This window comes from Anser anser (assembly GCF_964211835.1).
Source record: "Anser anser genome assembly, chromosome: Z".
NCBI classification, from domain to species: Eukaryota; Metazoa; Chordata; class Aves; order Anseriformes; family Anatidae; genus Anser; species Anser anser.
In genome coordinates this window covers 50,675,777-50,700,904 of record NC_139723.1, presented here as the reverse complement: position 1 = coordinate 50,700,904, position 25,128 = coordinate 50,675,777, and the positions used below count along the sequence as shown (strand labels likewise).

General features: G+C 38.4%; 1 protein-coding gene across 7 annotated transcripts in view; it reads left to right on the top strand.

Annotated features, from left to right (window-relative positions):
• FOCAD (focadhesin) overlaps positions 1-25,128 on the top strand; it is a 122,306-nt gene that overhangs the window by 51,966 nt on the left and 45,212 nt on the right. For all 7 annotated transcript variants that reach the window (XM_083819237.1, XM_083819238.1, XM_083819232.1 and 4 more), the window contains 10 exons: positions 365-469; positions 909-1,010; positions 1,542-1,672; positions 3,313-3,439; positions 16,592-16,726; positions 17,106-17,156; positions 17,902-17,985; positions 19,457-19,589; positions 23,166-23,354; positions 23,623-23,744. In XM_083819237.1, coding sequence (XP_083675363.1) covers positions 365-469; positions 909-1,010; positions 1,542-1,672; positions 3,313-3,439; positions 16,592-16,726; positions 17,106-17,156; positions 17,902-17,985; positions 19,457-19,589; positions 23,166-23,354; positions 23,623-23,744 — 1,179 coding nt within the window. The remainder of the gene's footprint in view (positions 1-364; positions 470-908; positions 1,011-1,541; positions 1,673-3,312; positions 3,440-16,591; positions 16,727-17,105; positions 17,157-17,901; positions 17,986-19,456; positions 19,590-23,165; positions 23,355-23,622; positions 23,745-25,128) is intronic.

Below are 25,128 nucleotides of genomic sequence, written 5' to 3'. Positions count from 1 at the left end.
TTATGAGAGCCTTTAAAAATATCCCCAAGGATCTGTTGATATACATACCGAATTCATAATTGCATTCATTTTACCTGATTTTCTTGCCACAGTGGGACAGTTGTTAGTATTCTAGCCTACTGCAGTAGTTATAGCTGAACATGCATAACAAGGTGCTTCCAAGATGATAACATATTAAGAAGAAATAAGTTGAAAGACCAATAAAATTACAAACTTTGAAACTTTCTTTTTTCTATTGGTAGAAAAAGTAATGCAAAAAGGTAGCAGTTTCTACACTGTTCTCACAAAATTTATGATGTATATGTAAGACACCATATCAGAAACCTAGGTTTGATGTTGTTTTCTGGCTTTTGTTTTATTTTAGGTCCCAAATCTGATCCCAGTTCTGATATTTAAATTGGGAAGACCTCTGGAGCCTGCACTTTACAGGGATATATTGTATACCTTGCCTGCACTAGGTGTACACAAGGTCAGAATGAAAAATTTTTAGGAAAATAAGAACTGTATCAATAAGCAGTCATTTATTTACAAAAGAATGAGTGACTTAGACTGAGAAATCCTCAGTTTGGTTAAAATAATTGATTTGCAAGCTTCAGCATAAGTTTCTAATATTTTGGATGGGATATGATATATATGTTAAAGGGTGAAATGTGTGTTATGTTTTACTGTCTGTAGTATATCGTTATTATTTTTAAATATCCTAAAAAGGTGCTCTTGGATTCACTGCACACTGAGGTTTTTGTTTTTTTTTTTTTTTCTCGTCTGGAAAACAACTTCCAGCTTCTTTCTGACACTGTGGTTGGACTGTTACCTAAGTTTGATACTTGGTTCTAACAATTTGTAAATTTATCCTTGTTCTTGGACATAAAAAATAACAGTGACATTTGGTTAAAAATAATCTCTTTCAGGTTTGTGTAGCTCAGATTCTACGTACCATACACATGCTGGGTAGCACACCGAAGCTTAGAGCTGTTACTTTGCGGATGATGACCTCCTTATGGGAAAGACAGGTTGGAAAATTCCTGTAACATTACTAAGATACGTGTAACTGTAAATTGTAAATTTCATTCCTCTAACCAGGGCAGGGAATTCATTCTGAAGCATAGCTTACACTAATGCGTCATTATCAGCATTATAAAGTAAATGGTGGAAGTGGTGCCTTTATTGATTATGTTTCAGTGAAGAATTTCAGTAGTATATCTTTCAGGAAATCTGCTTTTCATTTCAGTGGGTCTCAGAATTGATTTTTTTTTTTTTTTCCTTGAGGAACAGCTTTCTGTTTTACATAGCATGCAGTTAGAACAAGACCTTAATACAAAGGCAATAGCTTGCTTGCCTGTGTATGAAGTAGCAGTAGAGATTTGGTCTGTAAAGGCCAGCCAGATCTCATGGCAGCATTAGACTTCAAAGGTGAAGAAAAGCAAATTATGATATGCAATAATTAAAAGGAATTGAAAGTCATGCAGAAGTGCTACCAATCAAAAATCTTGTCATCAAGTTTAGAAGGTGTGATAATGATTTTAAAATTAAATTTCTTCTAGGATCGAATTTACCCAGAATTACAGAAGTTCTTGGCAACATCAGATGTGCCCTCTTTGGCTGTTGACAAAGATGCTCAGTGGGAAAAGCTGATTGCTAAAGCTGCCTGCATAAGAGATATCTGTAGGCAGAGGTAAGTAGAAGAATCAGTTATTAATCTTTGTTATCTGTCTTTGAAAGGAAAAACAAGTTTTTTTTAGAGAAGGTGCCTAATTAATTCTAGCTAGTTTGTTACATTAATTATGGATAATATTTTTCTAGTTGGATGAGATACTGATTCAGACATTGAAAATCACAGCAGCTAGTAAGTTTTGGATTTTATAATAAGTAATTGAAAGTACATATAAATAATTTTAAAATTAACATTAAATAGATGTCATCCTGAAACAAAACAAGTGTCCCATACTGATCCAGAACAGAAAATTGAAGCATGCCAACTGCAAATCGTAATAAGAGTAATGAATTATTGGAAGAAACAGCTAAGACTTTTGATCTATCCAAAGAAAGACTGGGTGCTTTTCTGAAAAGTAATTTTTTGTCACATGCAAATTGGTGGTCTTTATTTAGATCTTATAATGCTGGCTGCAGAACACAGTTTAACGAATCAGTCTGGATGGCATGTTGATCCTTTCCAGTTGTCACAATCCATGAATATTAGTACTTAGTAATAATTTACAGTTTCTGTAAAGATTATTTTTAAACACATTATCAATTACTTCTGGTTTTGTGTACATTATACCATCTTTTTTGTTTGTCACCTATCTTTTGGGTTCTATTTTTCTCTTTCTTTCTCAAAGGTCAGTTACTAACAGAAAGCTGGAATGAGTCAAAATAAAGATGGAGTTTTAATATTTAATTTTATCAAACAGCATTTTTCCAAAAATACTAAAAAAAAAATCCGAAAGAAAAGTGAACATCGAGAGAGGAATTTAAATGCAGCTGGAGTGTTTTCTTTGACAAGTAAATGCTGTAATTAACGTTCAGGTATAAAGCACTGTTCATAATGCAGTTAGAAATTACTTGGAAGAAAGTGCGAGCAATTAGAGAAAGCCTGAATGTTCTATGCATATAAATCACCTCAGCAGATGCTATTTACCCAAAGTTCTTACAGAATCAGTGAAAGGATCTACCGAATCAGTAGTTGAAGGTTTTTTGTTTTTTGTTTTTCTTTGATGTTTATTTTGTTTTGTTTTACCCTGAGAGGCTGAATGGATACTAAAGGACTGGAAACAAACAGGTAGTCCATGAAGTCATTGAAGGAGAGAGACCAAAGAAATAGCTGAAGCAAAAAAGTATTTGGAAAGAAAGTTCCTAGCTGATGTAAGGATGATTTATCAGGCCAAACAAAGTCTTTTGTTGCCAGAATCTGTAACGATACACAGCAGTGAGTGCCTATAGAGGACTACAAGAAATAAGCAGAGGGTAGTGTCTTTAATAGCACACAGCAGATTTTTTTTTCTTGGCAACTTCTTGATGGTATAATATTTTCCAATACATCCTTGGAAAAAGAGTTCTATAACTTAACTATTTGATGATTTATTATTTTTTTTAATTTCAAACTTGATGCTTGCTGATTTACTTCTGTCTGACCTTTAGAGCTCTCTACCACTTCCTCCCTAGTATTTTTTTCCTCTCAGTTTTAGTCTGTGTCAGTAGTTACTTGTACAGAACCAATACTTAATGAGTTTTTGTATATCCAGTAGAATTTGTGTGTACGCATGAATACTGTCCTATTATCTTAATGTTTTTTTGTTTTGTTTTTTTTTCCTTCAGGCCATACCAGCATGGAGCAGACATGTTGGCTGCTATTTCCCAGGTATTAAATGACTGCACAAAACCCGATCAAGCTTCACCTGCTGCTATAGTATTGCAGGGTCTTCAGGCACTTTGTGAGGCTGAGGTAAGGTTAAATTGCCTTGTCACTGTGTTTCATGTTTTGCTTGCGGACATTTTTTTTCCTCTAGTAGACTTTATTTTTTGAGTGCGTTCAATTCTCACAGATTTTTTCTTCTAGTGAATAGAATTTCTTTCTTCCAGCATTAGTTAACTGTTCCTGAGAGACTGTACTGTGATTTTTCACTGCAGCAGGTCAGCCCTCAGTGCTTGGGTTAGAACTGAAGTCAGCATCACAGTTTGTGTCAAAAACACCCTTTCATGCATTTTTTCCTTCAGATATGAAAGGAACAGCTGTCTGGCACATAATTCTGATTGGCTGAAAAGTATATAAATAATCTCATTTGTCTTACCTTCTTCCTGGACTACCCTTCTGACTCTTATTCACATAGTTTACCTGGTAGGGAATGGAATCACTTGTAATGGGGAGGCTCCTGTTTTAATGTAATGCATTCATTAGCAATGATAAGGACAGATGAGCACTGGAACATGTTGCTGTCTCTGTTCTTGGAGGTTTTTGAGTTGCATTTGGATAAAACCCTGAGCAACTGGGCCTGATCTCATAGTGACCCTGCTTCAAGCAGGAGATTGGACTAGAAACCTCCTTTCCAACCCAAATTGTCCTGTGGTTCTGTGAACCCCAGAGTTAGGATCCAAGACCCCTTGTTTTCAGTGACATCCCAGACGTGGCGATGCAGACGTGCTTAGAATCATCCTCTGGACACACTGTAGACTGTGCAGGCTGTCTGAGTTAGTGGACTAATGATAGCCTGCAGGAATATGTGATTACCCGTTCACTGCAAACAGCAATTTTAAGTTTATCCACTTCCTGACTCTTAGTGCAGTGTTTACCGCATTTAAGCTGATCCAGTAAAAGATGCCAGCCATTAGCACATTATATGTGTGCAATCACGTCAACAGTTCAAGAACAACACAGAAAGTGGTTAGTAGTGCATAGACATTACTATTTTGTATAGTTAAATAGCTTCAAGCAATGGGTACAGAGAACCAACTTGTTCAGGGCAATTAATGTATTTGGTTTTGGTATGCCGTTTGGCTCTTCTTAAGCTCATAGACATTCTTTGAATGCTGGCCTCAGTATTGGTGGTGTTTTCCCAAGCTGGATTATGTTTAGACTTTGTTTTTTGCAAAGAACCAGGAGCTAAGTCTATGACAAATAGACTATCACATCCTATTAAAAAAACATCCTTTGAGAACAGAAGTACTGGACTACTGGTGAGAAGTGGGAAGGCTGAGACGACTCATGGTACTCAGAGTAGAAGAAAGGGAATAATGACTTTATGGACATTGAACATTTTCCTTTCCTAATTCTTACAGGCCATCTTGAGCCTGCTTTGTTTCCCTAACTTCATGACAATGTAATGCTTTGAGAGACTAGACCTGTCATGTTGGGATACTGAAACTTTAATAGAGTATATTCCCTTGTGTTTTGGTAAACTGGGTAACCATTTGGGGGTAAGTAATGCAGTGTATCTTTTACTTAGTATTTAGATTCCAGTCTGCAGAGCAGAAATCTGACAGGTCGTAGTCAGAGCGCTTTGTTTCGGTACTTTCTCACTTTCTGCCGCTGTCTCAATAGATAACCATGTGAAAGGGATTTGATCTCTCTGAGCTTTTCAGTCTGTAGCTGCTTAGGCACAGGATTTTAGTGAGCACCTAATTTTTAGTCAATTTCTGCACTGGTATAACAAGCTACATTTTCCTATGTTTAGTGTTGACATAGTTGATGAGGGAACTGTATACGTTTGGTGACTTGTCAAAGCAGGGTTCTGAGAGTCTCAGAAAGGCTTCTTTGTAAAAGTAATGCTGTAGTAAAAACTTGCTGTAACATTGATTTTTTTGGTCAAATGTTGTGAAAGAATAGTTTTCCAGTTCATTGACTGCAGTAATCATTTGGTGTAAATGTAAAGGCTTTATGCAAAGTAAGTAACACCACATGAATAGCATTGGGAGTATTAGCTTTGCTTTTTGCATGACTTACAAGGAGGGTGAAGCCCCTTTTTTATTTTATTTGTGTGTCTAACTAAAGGTTTTTAATGAGTAGCACACAGTGACTTGCGCATCAAAAATGTAAAATACACACAGTTCTTGCCAGACCACATTTCCTGTTTCTGGGCAAATATTATTATTTTTTTTTTTTCTAATGTGATTTCAACAGAAGTCAGTGTATCTGCTATGAGGCCATCTATCCTGGCTTCTAATTGGTTTCATGTGTCAAGTACTGTATGGAAGCCAAGAAACATTCAAGAATGAAAATGCTAAGCATAGTATTTTAAGCCCCTTTCCAGCCTTTTTGTGGAAGTGGTTTCTTGTTGTTTACTTCCTCAATCAACATTTGTTTGTTTTATTGATCAGAAAGCAAACAGCAGAGCAATATAATGAACTGAAAACTTATGTGAGAACAAATTAGGTTGACTAAGTTTGACATTTAGAAGGAATTACAAAGCCAGATGTTGTTTAAACAGCATACACTTAATAACTGTATTCGTAAAAACATGAATTTGTACTGAGATATTATTGTAAAACCATTACATTCTTCTTGGACTCGAAGTTTCTGTCTCTTTACCGGGTCTGATTCATGGCTCACTCTCATCTTCCTTACTTTGTATCACTGGCCTTGTACATAGTTAACCACCTAATTTATATTTGAACTCTTCAGCCAGGAGTGTCTTACCTGTGCAAATAGATGTTGAAGGCAGATGCCAGGGTCTCCGCTTTGTGCCAGAATAAGCTCTCTGTATAGGTAGGAGTTTTTCATAACAATGAATGAACAAGTAAAACAAGTTGCCTAGAAACCTTATTGGCATGTGCTGAGTCCGGCTGGTCTGCTGAACACTTAGAGTCAGAATATTTGCAATAGTAAGGATACATTTGATTTTCTGATTGCCTGTTGCTGCTGCTAAAAGTGCCTCTGCTTCTTTTTTTCCATCTGAACTTACTGAATAAAAATCATGTTACCAGCTTTACTTTCAAGTCAGCTACCAAAATTTGTTTCAGTGTGTGTTCATTGCTGGTGCGACTTCTGGTTTTTGAAAGCTGGAAGTATCAAAGGTAGGTTGGCAGTGTAAATATGATTCTTCTTCCTATTATTGTATTATATTATATAATTATGAACAGTTCCTCTGAAACCCCAACATCTTAGTCTTGGAAACATTTGCTACAGTGATCTGGCATTTTCTGTGGCATACCAATGTAGTGTAGCCAGTGTTAGCACATTTTCTTCTGTCTTCCTACTTATTTTTGCTGTCCCAAGCTTTTCTATTGTATATATTTTGTTAATTCATTTGATTTTTATTATCAAAATTCTAGCATCGTCTTCTGGTTTCAGCAACAGAATAGCGAGTACTCTTGCAGTCTTTGTAAGAAATGGAATATAGCAATAGCTTTCTGGACAATGAGTAGCTTCAGGAAGACTGAAATCATTGGTGTATTTTAGGTGAAGAAGTTACTACTTTTTCTAAGCTTAGGAAAATTTGATTTTCTTCAGAACACATAATATGACAATAAATATATGTAAATATATATATACACAATAAGTATATTAAAAACTAAATGTTATCTTAAACTGTGCGATTTAAAACACTAACAATGACTTTTAAGTTGTATTTTACATCTCCCGTTTGGTCTTCATCTATTCATTGCATGCACAAAATAAATTAAGGAAAACTGTGATCTAAATGCTTAGCAGAAACTGGAAAACTGTGTAGTCCACAAAAATTTCCATTTTGTAGCTGAAACTTCATTGTAAGCATTTCACATTTAAGTGCAGACAGAATGGATAGAATGATCACAGCCAGCCTTTTTTTGTGGAAATGGCGCTGAGGTGTGGTTCTGCTGTTAATGCTCAGAATTAATAGAAGGGCTTCTGCCTCTGCAGCACCATCATATCAGCTGATTTCATAGAATCATAGAATATCTTCAGTTGTATGGGACCCACAAAGATCAGACCCAATGTCTGAGAGTGCTGTCCAAACACTTCTTCAACTCCAGCAGACTTGCTGCTGTGACTGCTTCCCAGGGAGCCTGTTCTGGTGCCCGACCACTCTTGCGGTGAAGGGCCTGTTCCTAACATCCAGCCTGATCCTCCCATTTTGGAGGAATGTTGGAATACTGGGCAAAATATGTTTGAAAGACAGATGGGTTTATTTACTCTGATTTACTCCTGTATTGTATTTGTCTTTAAATTTCAGAAGGCAGCAGGGGTCTGTTTTTTGTTAACATAGTGGGTTGCAGTTATGTAAAGCAATAGTATGACCTTTACTTTTGCAAGTTGCAGGTATTTCTCTAGTTGGCTGTTAGGTATAACACTTAATAGCAGAGGTTCTGTCTGGTGTCTTTTGCTGAAATTACATGTTCTGAAAAGATTCAGGTAAGTTTTGTCCTAGTTGTGGTTGAGAGGAGATGGAGGATTTCAGGCAATCATTGTGAAAGATGTGGGGTTGCTCTGCAATAAATGGTGAATAGAGTGTGTCGACATGGGCACCATCATATTTATTATTTGGGTATTCAGATTCAAAAGATTTTACAGAAAAGCAAGAGAGGAAGACAAATAATTGAGGAATAACCACCTGAGAATCATGTGGGGACAATGACAGACTGAGGAATCTGGTTTGTCTTTCTGTTGAACCTACCAGATTGGTTTTAATAAGAGCTACAATTGTACTGGGGTACCGTTTTTCTTTTTTGCATACGCTAGTAAGTGATCTCAAGGTTTCTAAGAGGTGATGGAGTTGTTTAGAAAGCTGTTAAATAAGGGCTATTCACAACTGTGTTTTCTAGGTTAGAAAGCAATCCTGGTTTGGTCAGTTTTTCAAAATGCCCTAAGTTTTGAGCAGAATAAATGTCTTGACTGCAAAAAAAAAAAAAGGAGAAAAGCCCTCTTCTTATATGATGCTACCTCAGGATAGAAAATTTATAGGCTGTAAGATGATAATTGTCGCACTATGCATGCTAGTGGTCACATGGAGTGATCAGCTGTGTCAACCACAACCTTGAGAACTGCTCCTACACAAGTGTTGTGGTCCACAATCCACCTAACAGGAGAGGTAACTTGCTCCTTGTAACTTGCTTCTCATTATTTCTATTGCTATTTATCTGCTACTTTTAGAGCAGTAGGTCACATGAAGTAGGAGTGCATTTTATCTCTTTGACATCAGGAAATCTTAGCTTTTATTTTTTTCCCTTCTAGCAAATACGTTTCTGTTTAGTAGGTTGTCCAGAAGTAAGCTTGCCATTTTAAAATAAAACTTCAATATAACAAGAAAACACAGTGCATTGTTTTATATTTGTACCAGAAGTACTGAGAGCTCCGAAGTTATATGGTTGTCATATAACTTCGGTTAGGAAGATTGCCTTTTTAATGGTCTTCTTACCTGTTATCTGAAAGTGGATAATGTGTGTGATACTCTAGGAGAGAATTAAATGAAACTGTCTTGGTTAGCTTATCATTTAGTAGTCCTCCTTTAATCAGACTCCACTAGTATACAAATTTATTTCTGTTCCTAATTCAAGGTGTATTTTCTGTTTCCAGACAATCAGCTCATTACCAAGTTAAAAATTCAAGATAAGTTTAGTAAGAACTTACTGTGTTAATAGACATGTCTGTTCTTCTGGGTACTGAAGAGATATTTCTCATTCTTGCAAATAGTGTGTTTCAAGAGGTGGGAAGGGGAGGCATCGTTTTCACTCCCAATGTAGTCAGATTAATTGTTTCTAGCCTTCAGTGTTCATTACCATAGAAATATTCCCATGGGTTTTCAATTCATAAATTGATTCAACTCAAAAGGCGTCTCCAGTTTTTGAAACTGTTCTCTAAAGTGTTCTTTGCAGGCAGTGAAATGACTGCTTAATTCAGCAATTAGCTATGATATTGAGCATGTTGTTTTTCTCAATGCGGAGTAATGCTAAAACTGTCTTTTTGAATGCTTTTATGGAATATGTTAATAAACATCTCTTCATTTAATTTCATTATATGGGTGGATTTGTATTTGTCTCTGAGTCTTCCATTGTTTTGTTTTAATTTCATAGATCTGGAAAAAAATTTTGTAGCAGTTGCACTGATTGTTTAAGGAAAGGTTTTAATTTGCAGTTCTGGTATGTTTCCCCTTTAAAAGGCTCAGTATATACTTTTTTTTTTTTTCTTTTAGACTTTGAGTCTATGCCCTGCATTGTTATGGGTTTGGGTGTTCGTGTTTGTTTATTTTGGTTTTGTTTGGTTTTTGCTTTGTGGCTTTTTGCTCCATTGTTGTTGTCTGAAATCTGAAAGATAAATAGTAGCAACAGATAACTACTCTGACAGTATTATTTTAGACAAAGTGACAACATCTGAAAAGTGAAATTCTCCACAGGGAGCAGTGTGGGATTTGATCAAATGCTGCTGGGAAATTATTGAAGTTTTCACTAGAATATATTGCTCCTTACAGAGAGAAAATATTGGCAACTGGAAAAATCTTGCAAGGAAAAATGGTCAACTTTTTGTACCCATAATAGTGTCTGTTTTCCTATGGAATACAAGCACTTCTCTTTGTGACCTTTTGGACTTCAGCTAGAACTACACAACTGGCTGAATATCTTATACTCATTTTCTAGTGCCTAGAAGTGCCAAAGATTATATTGTATTGACTACTCATTGAACCATCATACAGATCCTGAAAGACAAAAATAAACCAGGTAAAGCTTATTTTTATATCCAGGAAAAGCTAAGTAGAGCCAATCTTGTTACTGCTGTGCTGTAATTACACTAGCAGTGTGCATAGGTACTCATTATTTTCTTCACTATATGAAGTAAATTGAATAAGTTGTGTTGAATAGCTAAGTAGTAGTAAAGACTTAGTCTTTCAGCTTTATTGAAGATAGGATGAATACTGAAGACACCACTGATGGCAGCAACTCTTCTAACATAGAAACATTCTGAACACCTCACCCTGAAAGTTCTCAGTGTTACCAGATACTGCAACATCCTCCTCTGTCAACTCTCAGAAACAGGCTCGTTGATGAATTGACTGCTTCTTTTTTCATGTCAAGTGTATATGAGTCCTACAGATAAATTTACCTAATAAAGAGTTAGAGATGAATGGTTTAAAAAAAAAAAAAAACTTCTGATAAAACTTATATCAGGAGAAGTGGATGTGGGACAGCCACATAGAATATCGTCACAGAATCACAGAATGGGGGGGACCTTAAAGATCATCTAATTCCACCCCCCCTGCCATGGGCAGGGACACCTCCCACCAGACCAGGTTGCCCAAAGCCCCATCAAACTTGGTCTTGAACACCTCCAGGGATGGGGCATTCACAGCTTCTCTGCGTAACCTGTTCCAGTGCCTCACCACTCTCAGAGTGAAGACTCTCTAATCTGCCCTGCCTGTATTTGTGCTTGAGATTGCCTTGACCCAGGTGCAGGTGGTTGATTTTTATTTTAACGAACTAATACCTTGGGGTGCAGGACCTAGCACTTGCCCTTGCTGAGTTTCATGAGGTATCATAGAATCATAGAATCATAGAATATCCTGAGTTGGAAGGGACCCTTAAGGATCATCAAGTCCAACTCTTGATACCGCACAGGTCTACCCAAAAGTTCAGACCATGTGACTAAGTGCACAGTCCAATCTCTTCTTAAATTCAGACAGGCTCGGTGCAGTGACCACTTCCCTGGGGAGCCTGTTCCAGTGTGCAACCACCCTCTCTGTGAAGAACCCCCTCCTGATGTCGAGCCTAAATTTCCCCTGCCTCAGCTTAACCCCGTTCCCGCGGGTCCTGTCACTGGTGTTAATGGAGAAAAGGTCTCCTGCCTCTCGACACCCCCTTACGAGGAAGTTGTAGACTGTGATGAGGTCTCCTCTCAGCCTCCTCTTCTCCAGGCTGAACAGGCCCAGTGACCTCAGCCGTTCCTCGTACGTCTTCCCCTCCAGGCCTTTCACCATCTTTGTAGCCCTCCTCTGGACACTCTCCAACAGTTTCATGTCCTTTTTATACTGTGGTGCCCAGAACTGCACACAGTACTCGAGGTGAGGCCGCACCAGCGCAGAGTAGAGCGGGACAATCACCTCCCTTGACCTACTAGCGATGCCGTGCTTGATGCACCCCAGGACACGGTTGGCCCTCCTGGCCGCCAGGGCACACTGCTGGCTCATATTCAACTTGCTGTCAACCACGACCCCCAGATCCCTCTCTTCTAGGCTGCTCTCTAGCGTCACATCGCCCAGTCTGTACGTGCAGCCAGGGTTTCCCCGTCCCAGGTGCAGGACCCGGCACTTGCTCTTATTGAACTTCATGTGGTTGGTGATCGCCCAGCTCTCTAACCTATCCAGATCCCTCTGCAAGGCCTTTCCACCCTCATTCGAGTCAACAACTCCTCCAAGTTTGGTGTCATCAGCAAACTTGCTCAAAATACCTTCTATTCCTACATCCAGATCGTTTATAAAAATATTGAAAAGTACCGGCCCTAAAATGGAGCCTTGAGGGACCCCACTGGTGACCGCCCGCCAGCCTGACGCAGCCCCATTTACCATAACCCTTTGGGCCCTGCCCGTTAGGCAATTGCTCACCCATCGTATGATGTTTTTATTTAGCTGTATGGTGGACATTTTGTCCAGTAGGATCCTATGGGAAACCGTGTCAAAAGCCTTGCTGAAGTCCAAAAAAATCACATCAGCTGGTTTCCCTTGGTCCATCATACGGGTGATCTTATCATAAAAGGAAATCAGGTTAGTTAGGCAGGACCTGCCCTTCACAAACCCATGCTGGCTGGGACCAATGACTGCTTTGTCCCCCAGGTGAGCCTCAATAAGTTCGAGAACCATCTTCTCCATGATTTTACCAGGCACTGACGTGAGACTGACAGGCCTGTAATTGCTAGGGTCTTCTTTCTGACCCTTCTTGTAAATCGGCACAACATTTGCCAGCTTCCAGTCTACCGGGACCTCTCCAAATTCCCAGGATTGTTGAAAAATAATTGAGAGAGGTTCCGCGATGACGTCCGCCAGCTCTTTCAGCACCCGGGGATGAATCCCATCTGGACCCATGGACTTGTAGGGATCCAGGTGGAGTAGCAAATCCCGCACACGTTCAGGGTCGGTTGGGAGTTTGTCATCCCCACCGTCCCAGTCCTCTAGCTCAGGGCACCCTGGGTCCCGAAGCCCATCATCGGCATTGAAGACAGAGGCGAAGAAGGCGTTAAGCGCCTCTGCTTTGCCTATGTCATTGTCTGTGAGGAGACCTTCCCTATCAAGGAGCGGCCCTATGTATTCTTTAGTTCTCCTTTTTCCATTCACATATCTGAAAAAGCCCTTTTTATTTTCTCTCACAGACACAGCCAGCTTCAACTCAAGGTGTGCTTTGGCCACACGAATTTTCTGCCTACAAACACGAACGGCATCCCTGTATTCTTTCCATGACACCTGGCCCTCCTTCCAGTAGCGAAACACTCTCTGTTTCCACCTAATCTCCATTAGAATGTTCCTGGTCAGCCACGCCGGCCTCCTGCCCCGCCTGCCTGACTTGCGATATTTAGGAATCGCCTGATCTTGTGCTTCTAGGAGGCATCGTTTAAAGAATGACCAGCACTGGTGGACATCAAGGCCTTCAAGAGCAGTTTCCCAGGGGACCTTGCTGACTAGTTCCCTGAGCAGCCTGAAGTCCGCTTTCCCCATATCTAGGGATGAGGTTTTGGTGGCACTTTTCTTTCTGTCATTGTAAATTTTGAACTCAACCACTTCATGGTCGCTTTGACCAAGGCAGCCACCAATCACCACATCTCCCACCAGACCCTCTCTGTTTTCTAGCAACAGGTCGAGGAGGGCACCTTTCCTAGTTGGCTCCGTTAGCACCTGCACCAAGAAGTTATCATCTAGGTGCTTCATGAACCTCCTGGACTTGCTCGTGTCAGCCGTGTGGCACTCCCAGTTAACGTCTGGCAAGTTGAAGTCCCCCATAAGGACAAGGGGAGTTAATCTCGAGGCCTCTCTTAGTTCTGTAAAGAATAATTTATCGGCGCTATCGTCCTGGCCAGGCGGTCTGTAATAGACTCCCACAACGACATCCCCTTTATTCGTTCGTCCCTTGATCCTTACCCAGAGGCTCTCAACTTTGCCATCTCCGACCTGAAGTTCCACACAGTCCAGCCCCTGCTTCACATACATCGCCACCCCACCACCTCGTCTACCCTGCCTGTCCCTCCTGAAGAGCCTGTAACCATCTATCGCAACACCCCAGTCACAGGACTCATCCCACCAGGTTTCGCTTATGCCGATGATGTCGTAGTTGCGGGACTGGGCCAGGACTTCTAGCTCATCCATTTTATTCCTCATACTGCGTGCGTTCGTGTCGAAGCACTTCAGGTGCGTCTCCTTACACTCAGCACCTTGTGGATCTGCCCGAAGGACCTCACTGGCACCCAGCCCCTCTGATTCTAGCATACCTTCCCTTAGGTCTTCACTGGCGTGCCTGGTTTTAGCCCCTTCCCCCTTTGACTCTAGTTTAAAGCCCTATCTATCAGCCCTGCCAACTCCTGACCAAAGATCCTTACCCCTCTCCGAGAGAGGCACATCCCATCCGGTGCCAGCAGGCCCTGTGTAGCATAGACCTTCCCGTGATCAAAGAACCCAAAGTTCTGCCGGTCACACCAGTCTCGAGGTATGTATAGACCCACCTCTCAAGCCTGTCAAGGTCCTTCTGGATGACATCCCTTATTTGCTCAGTATCTCTGCACCAGCTTCTGAAACCAGTTTATGAAATCATTGTGCTCTAGCTGGAGAGTGAAAGCAGATCTTTTCATGTGAGGTCTTAGAGTCTGATTTAAGCTCTCAAAGCTGAATACAAGAAACACATGAACACACAAAAAAGGTGACTTGCATGATCTTATGCGTCAGCAATCCAGTAGTTGTCTATTAATTAGGTCTTATGGCAAAGAGGAATCAGGAAACAAATAATGAAATAACTTGTAAATATTTAAGACAAACTCTTACCCAGTACGAACTACATGCAGGAATGTAGTACAACTGTGCATCTTTTCTGTCAGTATTCCTTTTTACAGTTCGGAGAAATCAAAGCAGTTTCATTCTTCCAAGGTCTCTAAGAAAATAAAATTCTAATGCCTGCTTCCTAATCCTTTCTTATCATTCAAAAACTTAATCTCTCTCTCTACTGTAAAATTTCATACTAATAATCTGTGAATTTCTGAATTTCTAGGCATAGCATCTTAAATGCCTTAATGAGTAGTTGCTAACCATTATATAGACTCATGACTTTGAATTACAGATAATTTGGTAAAGTACATAAGAAAAATTATGAACTTAAGCACAAAAAGTGATCTCATATTTAGTGAGACTGTTCATGTATTTAGAGCTATGCTGAAAATAGAATATCTTTTTGTATTGAGGCCTGGAAAATGAAGCATGTTTCCAGAATATTCTTCCAAGTACCTTGCATAGGAATGAATTATCTATTGACTTAATAAATAGAACCAATATTTTTTTTTTCTGTGAAACAACACTGTAATACAAGGGTTGATGAAAATGTAATTTATAATGCACTTGTGAGCCATGAAAGTCGGAGTTGGCTGGGGCGAAAAAGTCGAGAGATTTGCCATTGCATATCAAGTGCTGAATGTGAATGGGGAAGAAGTTCTTCAAATGGAACTGAATCTTACATAAATTTTGGCTATTAGAGTATATAATAAAGATATATACATATTTATATATCTGTTGTGCAGATCCATAAGACTTAGCATAGTTTTAGCTTAGCATAGCTGTAACACTTTCCACTTCATCTTGGATGGGAATGAGAATTCTTTTCTGATGGTCTTTTTTTGCCACCTAACCCCCAGGACTGTTACGTTTTGAAACTTAATTACTTAGCTTTCCCTACAGGTATTAAAGAGCAAGGTAGAATTCTTTCAATGTGGTGTTACCTTTTTGTTAGAGGAATTGATTTATTTTTTCATCCATGCTTTCTAAGCTGAAAAAATATCAGCCTCAAAATCACACCTTGCAAGGTGCTCTGAGTATTGGATTTCATTATCTGTAATGACAAGGTACTTTGCTTTCCAGGGTACATTTGTCCTATAGCCCTATTGGCATTCTGAATTGAAAAAACTACAAGAGCATAAATTTCCAGTTTATACTGGATTCTTTGTAGGATGGGTGCCTGCAGATGCTCCTTGTTTTAGCTGCATTTCCCAAATTTTGGTGTGGTTGATTTTTATTTTAATGAACTAATATCTTGGGATTGCAGAAACATATCTGAGGGGCTTCTATCTATCAGCTTCTATTTAATGCAAAGTAACTTTCTGGCCCCTAATAGGACTGCAAGGGGAGATTTAAAAGGGTCAGGCTAGCTACTGTCTGCTGAGGACTTGGAATGCAAATTAGAAGACCCCAAATTAATAAATTAATAGAATAAAAATAAATTCCATGATTTACAACCAGTTTTACAGTATTTCTAAGTTAACAGTTAAAAGCATGATGTTACTGTTTGTCTTCCTCACAGAATGATTTTTTTTCATGTTTGTGGTTCATTTTTCCTTTAATGTCAGTTGATCAAGAAATGAACTGCTTAGTTTAGGGCTCATGAAGTTATGGTATTAGTGTTTATTTTAGTTTGACTTCTTTTCAATGCCTTCTGGATTCCTGCAGCTTTACATTCCTCCTTTCTGTTCCACAAATTCACTGAGATTTGGTTGTGTTTAAACATTAAGGACGTTTTGTTTTGGAGGGCTCCTGAGAAACATAGCTTCCCCTGCCTCCATCCTGTTGAACTCCAGAGACAGCCTGCTCGTAAGCTAACTAAAGTCAAGTGGTTGTGTTATAAGAAGATGGATTCTGCATCTGCAGCTTTATTTGTACTGCTGCAGTACTCTATTTATTCCTGTTGGATAGCTGCTTTATCTGATGAGGTTTCATCTAGTATTATTGCATGACATCAGTATATACATTGTGAGATGGTTAATACAAATGTATTTTTAACATGCTTGGAGCTGCTTTTTTTTGTTTGTTTGGTTGGTTTTTTTGTTTGTTTTTAATGCAGCCTATATTAATTCATATTCCTGAGTAGGAGGAAAGAAAGCAAGTGCTGGAAGCAAATGTTGTGCCATGCAGGTTGGGATTGCTGTTATTAATGATGCCTCCAACTTTCCCTTCAGGTTGTTTGCATTCGTTCTACGTGGAATGCTCTGTCACCAAAGCTGAGTTGTGATACAAGACCCCTTATTTTAAAAGCACTGAATGAATTGTTTGCTCTGGTTCCCTCATTAACAGTGAATACAAATGAATATGAGGTATGTACCCATGGACTTAGGTGATACTTTTTCTTTTCATGTATCTTTGTATAAGAGTTTTATAAGTGCCTGCTTATTTTTGACTATCTTTAAAATTGCACCCCCTGCCCAATTCATTTCCGTAGAGTTTCATGATTTTAGCTTGCATTAATGAATCTGAGGAGCTAGGCGAGAAATTCCATTGTAAGGTTGATCAGATGTTTCCCCCTTCCCAGAATGTAAGGACATGTGAGCGTGTTTATAGTTCAGACCTGTGCCCCTTCCACTTTCCTAATTCAGTACATGTTGAAGCAGCAGATTGTGTAAGGTAACTTGCCTTTATTTCAACTGCTTATTTGCTTAAAGAAAATCTTAGTTCATGTGTTGTTTGCTTTCATAGAAATTCAAAGCTCAAGTTCTAAGCTTCCTTTGGAAAAACACACAAAACAAGGTAGGTAACAACTGAAAATATTAATAACTGAATATTAAGTTTTATACGTTTCTGTCAAGAAAAGGTTATCAGTGTCAGCAATCTTATTTTCTTCTTGTCATCCACTGTTCAACACTGGTTTTGAAGCAGTTTGATGCACATGAAAAGTGGTAGGTAACTGGTGGTCCTGAGATATACAACTCCCAATAAAAATTGCAACACCAAAGTAGTTTGATTCTCCTGGTAGACTTCAGCATTGACAAGGTAAAGCTCTTGGTTAAGCTGAAGCTGTGATAACTAACTCAATTTGGAAAATGCCAAAAACAGGGCTTTAAACTAACTAGGTAAGTACAACATGTATAGGTCAGCACAGACCAACTACACAGGTGTGTACAACTGATTTCTTTGGTGGGGTATTGCAACAGTGGGAGTGCTGGGCCATTGTAGCTGTAAGGCTAGTAGAACCAAAGAAATTTATTCTAAACGTAGTTCATTTTTCTACTTACACTTAATACAGTAATGGAGTATAGCAATTGGAATGATATCAGGGCCTATATAATTGGTATTTAGTTGCCATTGGTATATAAAACTAAGCAAGAAATTTGGAGAGTTCCTCAGGAAAACATTGCTGTCTAAACAAGAAAAAAAAAATACAGTTATTCTTTTTCAGTGTTCAGTGGTTAGGCTTTTAGTCTGTGGTTCCCAGTATATAGCAATGCCATACGCTATGCTTGTGATTTTCTTTTTCTTTCTGCTAATTTTCTAGGATGCTATTGTAGCAGTTTCAGCCTACAAAGCACTCTCGTCGTTTGGCTCTGAAGAACATACAATTCTTCACCTTCCTGAACAGGTAGCAATGTTGTATGTTTAGCACAGAAGACATGTCACTTCCAGCTTACATGAGTTGTATTTTCTTAGAAGGGCGTGTCATCTGTATGAGACAACCCTGGGAACATCATAGAAGGACAATGAGCTCCTGCTAATGAAATGGGATGGTATTGCATATGATTAGCATAACTAAGGTTTATGAGAGAAGAAAGCTACAAGCGGAGGCTAAGCAGGGGCTCAGCAGTCAGAAGATAGATTTTCTTCTTTCAGTAGTTAAGTAGTTAAGCAGGTTATTTGTTTATTTGTTATTTGTTGGGCACCTGATTTGCATTTTATGGTCTTCTGATAATACATGCAATCGAGCCTTGACACTAAGGAGCTTTTTTATGACTGCAATAGATGGAACAGTATTAGTATATTCCTGAAATGGGCAAGTCGTTTTGAGATGTGTTTCTTTGGAACTAAGCTGAAAACTTTTTCTGTGTTTGTTTCGAACTTTTAAAGCATGATATTGTACTTTTTTGTTGATGAAGGCAGCCAGAAAGGAATTGAAGTTATTTATTGGAGAATTTGTTAAGTATGTAGAGGGCTGCTAAAATCTGAAACTTCAGTCTGATCAGTTGACTCAATAACCTTACAAAATGAAATAGTAGAAGGAGAAGAACATGTAAGGTCATCTATGTGAATTATTTTCTTCCTTTTTAGAATAACCTTGTAAGATAGACTGGGCAATAATTGGTACTACATTGGTACTTTATGATGTAGTAAATATTTCTGTAAGATTTTATTTCCTGCCTTATGATATGATTGGCTCTGTTTGGGAGTAGTAACTGCCTATTATGAAAAGGCCCAAACAAGCAGGTTTAAAATTAAAAGCCATACTTTCTTTATATAAATAAACGAGAAGAGTTGAGCATAAACCTTGCAAATGAAGAATGCTTTTGTGTAGAAGAGCACAAGATAGAAAGAGGAAAAGCTCTTAATGCTGCTGCAATGCTAAGTGCGTATTTCAGTATTATCGGTGCTGCTACTTTACACTTGTTAGAAAACAAATATATTTTCGTTGAAAGCATTTTGAATATGTTGTAGTTCTTTAAATTCTCAAAACTTACATAAAATTATCTTTTTAAATTGAAAATGCTCTGTGCGTATTAAAGTGCCAATATAAAACATTATTTTTCTCTATGCTGGAAGAATCAGAATGAAAATTAAATTTTAGTAATACTATTTCAGTCCATGAATGTCAAGATCAATTTCATTACTACAGATATTATGGATTTACGTACCCATGTGATTTCTATCAACCAATTCTGCATTTAATTTAGGTACAAGGAAAGCTTTAATTCTTTCAGCTTCAAATTAATGAAATGGAGTGAAATTAATGGAATAGGGAACTTTTCATATTTAGTCGCTATTTTTGACATTTGGAATTATGAAAATGAATGAGGATTCAGAGTTTTTGTGCTGACATTTCCTTTTTTTTAATCTTTCAGGCACGAGGAGAAATTGACCCACTGGAAGAGACAGACATGAATGAAGAGGAGGAGGAGAAGGAGCTGGACCTTTTTGTTCCAGGTTCTTCATATATCAAACTGTTGTTTCTAACACCAGCTTCTGTTTTAGGAGGTATAGTATTTTCAGTACTTAAGGTTGTTTTGCGGATTTGTAACAACAATGACTGTACAGGCCTTTGGCTTTCTTATAATGGAATGTCATGTTAAAGAGCAGCCTGATTTGTTTCTGTCATCTGAAAAATTACAGGGAAAAAATATAAAGTAAAACTTCAAACAACATCAAAACCTGCAACCCAGTCTTAGGAAAAGAGCGGGTCAGAGGTCCTGATGTTGGAAAAAAACATTGTTATTTAAAAATCATTGTTTTAAGTGGTTTGTCCTATAGCAAAAGGCAGATGCTTGTTATTTGCTTCTGGTGTCCAAGTGGCCATTGTTTCATCCAAGTGCAACTTCAACAGGGAGGACCATGCAGACGTTTTTAAATTCAAGTCTATATTTTATATTGAAAAAGAAGAAAAATAAACAAAAGAACAACAACAGAAATCACCACCAAACTCACAAAACCTAGTGTTTTATAAAATAGTTTTCCCAGTATAAAGAGCACCACATGCTTTCTAACTGTGTACAGATAATACTAAAACAGTGCAGTATACAAAAACTAATGAATTAATGAAGATAATCATGCTAAACTTAATTTTAGTTATGTATATTGATACTGAAGTATGCCTAAAGGGGTGTTGTTTTGATGATGTGCTTACTTTGACACCTAGGCAGTTGAATCACCTTTAGTGTTCATTGGTGGGGGTTTTGTTTGTTTTTGTGTTTAAGTTCACTTAATTACTACAGTTTATGCTATCTTCCACTTCTAGTTAGAAAATTGTGACACTAGTGCGTGGACACAGGCATTTTTGTTTCACTGTTAGAATGCCTGAGATTGGTTTGTGATTGCAACCTGCAATGAGATAGTTAATCTTTGTTGTGTTTTCCTCCAGTTAGGGTTCTTAGCTGTTGATGAGATACTCCATGCATTGGAGTCTGGAATACATACAATCTCACCTAGAGAAACAATCTATATCCCCTAATTATTGAATTCTGGAAGTTTGCAGGGAAGACTGGCATAATGTACGTGATATACCTGAACAAAAGCTTTAGTGACTAGCAGAGGTTGTGAATTTTCACTCTTCTGAACAGTTGTGAAACCATACCCCAAGAGCCACTAGGTCTTAATTCTATTTGAGCTGAATCTATGCCATCATACCTGGTGGAATTTTGTTGTGACATGATATTGAGATCTTCTTGCTTGGAGGGAGAAGGATCTAGGTGCTTTTTAGGAAAAGTCTCCAGGTCTCCATTTCTCAAACTTTACCCTTACGTCCTTGCTAGGGCACACTAAATAAACTAAAAGCACTTGCTTCCTCTAGAGATCTCTCTTCTTGCTTTTCCTTGTTGAGTCCTTAAACTCTAAATTGCTTTTTACTTTTTCCTCCCTCCATCCCTCTTTAATCCTTGCAAGGGGAGGAAAATCTTTAACTTTCTTCATCTTCCATATACTTCTTTCTGAAGAGATGAACACTTAACTGATATGGTAACTGCACAGACCTCCAAACAGAAGGTGGTCTTGGTGCTGGCATTATTATTGAATTGCAGGATTTTTTTTCCTAACAGACTTCTCCACCTCTGTGTGAGGAAAATGTACAGGCTTACAAATCTACAGGACATGTTTATGCAGCAGAGCTGAGAAAAATCAGAAAACAAAGTAAAGGTAGACTTTCTATGGCTATTGGTTAGAACATGCTGCAATTCCAGTTTACCATAGCTATCTGCTTATGTGAAGCACTGAAAAACGAAGTTTTGAGCAGTATCTTCCTCAGACTCCTTTAAAACTGATTTGTCATTTCAGTATTTGTATTGTGTCAAAGCATTAGAGTCCACAAGGATGGGAATAGGTATGATGAACTTTGTTACAGATTATTTTTGATTTCAGTAGTTTTTCGTCCTGAATGTCTGAGAAATGAAACCTGTTAGTCAGAGAGTGAAAAAAAATCACATATAACAAAACTGTAAAATTCAAACAGCAACTAGTTTTATTATTGTTATTCAGAGACGTATCTCTGCAGGAAAGTTGTGTAGAATTTTGTTTCTGTAAAGTAAGTTGCGTCTTTTTTCCTTCAGACCGATTACAAGCTTTAAAATAAGATTTCCTATCATTTGCTGCACATGTAGATGTTCATGAAATCTACCCAGATATTTCAGTGCTTTTCTGTCTGGCAGCCTAAATCCTTGGGTTGTATCTCTTGCATGAAGAATTGATTTTAATGCATTTCAGTCCTTTGGCATGACTACCAAGTGCAGTAATGCAACAGCAGTGAGTATTCCTTGTCTTAGGGTGTCTCTGTGAATGTGGATAGTTAACAACAGAGAAAGAAAAGAGTTGGCCTCTTACAGATTTTCTCTCTATTGCTGTAACTGCCCTAAACAGAAAAGCTCTGGGTAGTGGGTAGTGTTTTTCTGTCATAAAATTTAGTTTTCTTGGAAGAGTATATATCATTGAGAACTGGGGACAAAGAGTTATAGTTTCTTCTTGAATCACTGTAGTGAAATTTGCTAAATGCATTGTGAGGTTTTTTGTATGAAATATGTTGGCATTATATGTAGAAAAAAAATCCACAGATATAGGTACCTTTCCTGCCATGATATAAAAACCTATCAGATTTAGACTACTGCTCCATTATGAAGTTGATATGGGAAAGAATATTGCCAAAAAATAAGGTAACTTAGTGAAAGTAGGAGATTTAAGGAAGCTCCAGTATAAACCTACTTTATTTCAAGCTGTGAGAGGTATTTCTGGGACCTAAGAAAGACAAATGAATGCTGTTTTGTCTCCTATGTTCTCAAGTTTCTAGTCAACGCAGGGCTACATCTGATTTGAGAAAAAGTTTCAAGCCTGGTTATTATAAAATCCCTTAAAACTTGGTTGTATAATAAAAGCACTAATAGACTCCTAAACATATCAGGTTTGCAAGATGCTTGTATAATGCTGGCTCTTAGCTGCTAAGAGGTACTTCAGATTGACTTCACAAATGAGCAGTAGTTTTATATTAATTCTGTAAACTTTATTCCTAGCTAGACTATAAAATGAATGGCTTAAGAGCGCAGAGCCTAATAAACAACATCTACTGCTATGGTCTCTCTGTCTGTATCCCATTTGCATAGACACATTATCCTTTCGTCTACCCTCTTTTCATTGCACTTCTCTTAAATCTCCTTAAGAACAATCTGTTTTCAAAGACAAAATTTATTACTAGGTTGAGAAATATAATTTAAATTTCTCCTTTGTTCTTCTGCAAGCCTGTGCCAGTGTAACTAGTGTAACAGTACAAGAAAACAATCATCAGCTCAGAGAGTAGTTCAGGCTATTTTTCTTCTCTGCCCAAGTGTCTGATAAGACACATTCAGAGCTTCTTGAAGTTGCAGCAGCAGCAAATATGGGTTGAGAATGACTTGCAAAGGGTTCTCAGTTCCTTGACCTTGAGCTTTATTCTAAATGTGTCATTACTGGATTATCTAAGCATACACGCCCTGAAGTATAGATGTCCATCAGTTGGGGTTTTCCACGGTTTTTGTTTTCCCAGTCATCAGTCTCTGATGTTGCCTTTCCTCTATGATCCCTTCTTTGTGCTTTATCCAGCATTTGAAGAGTTTGCAACATCACTTGTGAAACAGGAGATAACCAACATGCCCCGTGGTGTGTATCATTCCGCCTTGAGAGGAGCAGCCACACGCTCAGACCAGGGGAAGACTGTGGCAGGTATTCCAAATTTCTTGCTGAAGATGTATGAGAGGAACAAACAACCAGGAATGACACCAGGCCTTGCAGGTAGGGTGCCACTTTCTTAGATTTAAGTAAGTATATGCACTTTAATCGAATGATTTATTGGATCAGAATCTGAGAGTGAATCTGCTTAAGAAACAGTGACATCTTATGCCACTTGCATACGTCTACATATGCCACTTAGGCTTTAAGATTGTTGGTTCGATTTAGTTTATAATCTCCTTGGGTTCCCAGTTGTCACATGTAAAACTTCTGAACTATATCAAGAGTATTTTTTATTGAGCTTTCTTTTTGCCTTCCCTCCCACTTTAAGCTGGCATGCTGCTGTGTTACGATCTTCCAGTTCATATCGGCAAAGATGGCAAGCCCATTAATCGCTTTCTGGCTAGCAGGGGACACAATTTCCAGCAAATGTTGGTAGCCCTCATTCATGAGGTAAGGTGCTAGCTTTTTTTTCCCCTTTTTGGAAATGTTATGCTTCCTTCTTCTCTCATTTGTTTATGGTAATTGGTAAGTAGTAGCTACAGAAATGGCATGTGTAAGTGCATCATAATTAACAAAAGTTGCTGTGAAGGATGGTTGAATTGAACAGGTAAATACATTTTCGAGTGTTTACTGTGAAAATCAGAAAAACAAAAAGGTAGCCTTTGCCTTTTTCTGCCTTGCATTACTACTTACACCTGCCTTATACCTGTTATGTCTAACCAGTTCTAGTTGAATAGAAAGTCTGAACAAAGATGGGGCTCCGCTGAGAAATGAAGTCTACATTTCCCCTAAGACTTGCTGTTTTATTATGTCTCTTAAATGTTGCAACTCCGTGACCTATTATAATACCATGCAATCATCTTTGGCAGACTGTAATATTTGTGTGGTTTTGGAAAAAGAGCAAGAAGTAATCTGCCCATTTAATCATTACAGAAAATGAAGTGCTTATAACCAGTTTTTGTAGAGAGATTAGTTAGGGTATTTAAATGACTGATTTGAAAGTTGAGTTGAGTACCTCAGCCTTACAGAACGGAAGAGAAGGCTCTGGGGTGACCTTATTGCAGCTTTTCAATACTTAAAGGGGACTTAAAAAAACAACTTTTTGCTTGGGCAGATAGTGATAAGACACGGGGGAATTACTTCAAACTGAAAGAGGGGAGATTTAGATTGAGGTTAGGAGGAAATTCTTCACTCAGAAGGTGGTGAGGCACTGGAACAGGTTGCCACAAGAGGTTGTGGGTGCCCCATCCCTGGAGGTGTTCAAGACCAGGTTGGATAAGGTCCTGGGCAACCTGATCTAGTGGGTGGCATCCCCACCCATGGCAGTGCCATTGGCACTAGATGATCTCTGGGGTCCCTTGGTCCCTTACAATCCAATCCATTCTACGATTCTATGGAAAGTTCATCTTTGAAAATTTCAGAGCAGTAAGGCAAAATTTGCAATGAAAGAGGACCTAGAAAAAAAAAATCCTAATTTTTAGGCCAGTGAGAGGAGTTATTAAAACATGTATGAGTATATTAATTTCTTTTAAAGTTCATAAAACAATTCTGTTAATAGGATCGTTTTGTATTGCTGCAGAGATGAATTATGTGCATTTGAAGATGAATTTTCTGCTCACAGGGCATACATAAGAATGTGTAAAATACATGTCTGACATAAGCAAGAGAGCATAGGTTATGAATAATAATAATAATAATAATAAAACCTATAAAATTTATATTCCATCTTAAGCAGAATCTCCAGAAATGAAAATGCATGAATAGCTGGGCATTTTAAAGACTTTTGTCTTCTTCCCACAGCAGTACCAATTCCTGATGTATTTTTCAAGGGTAG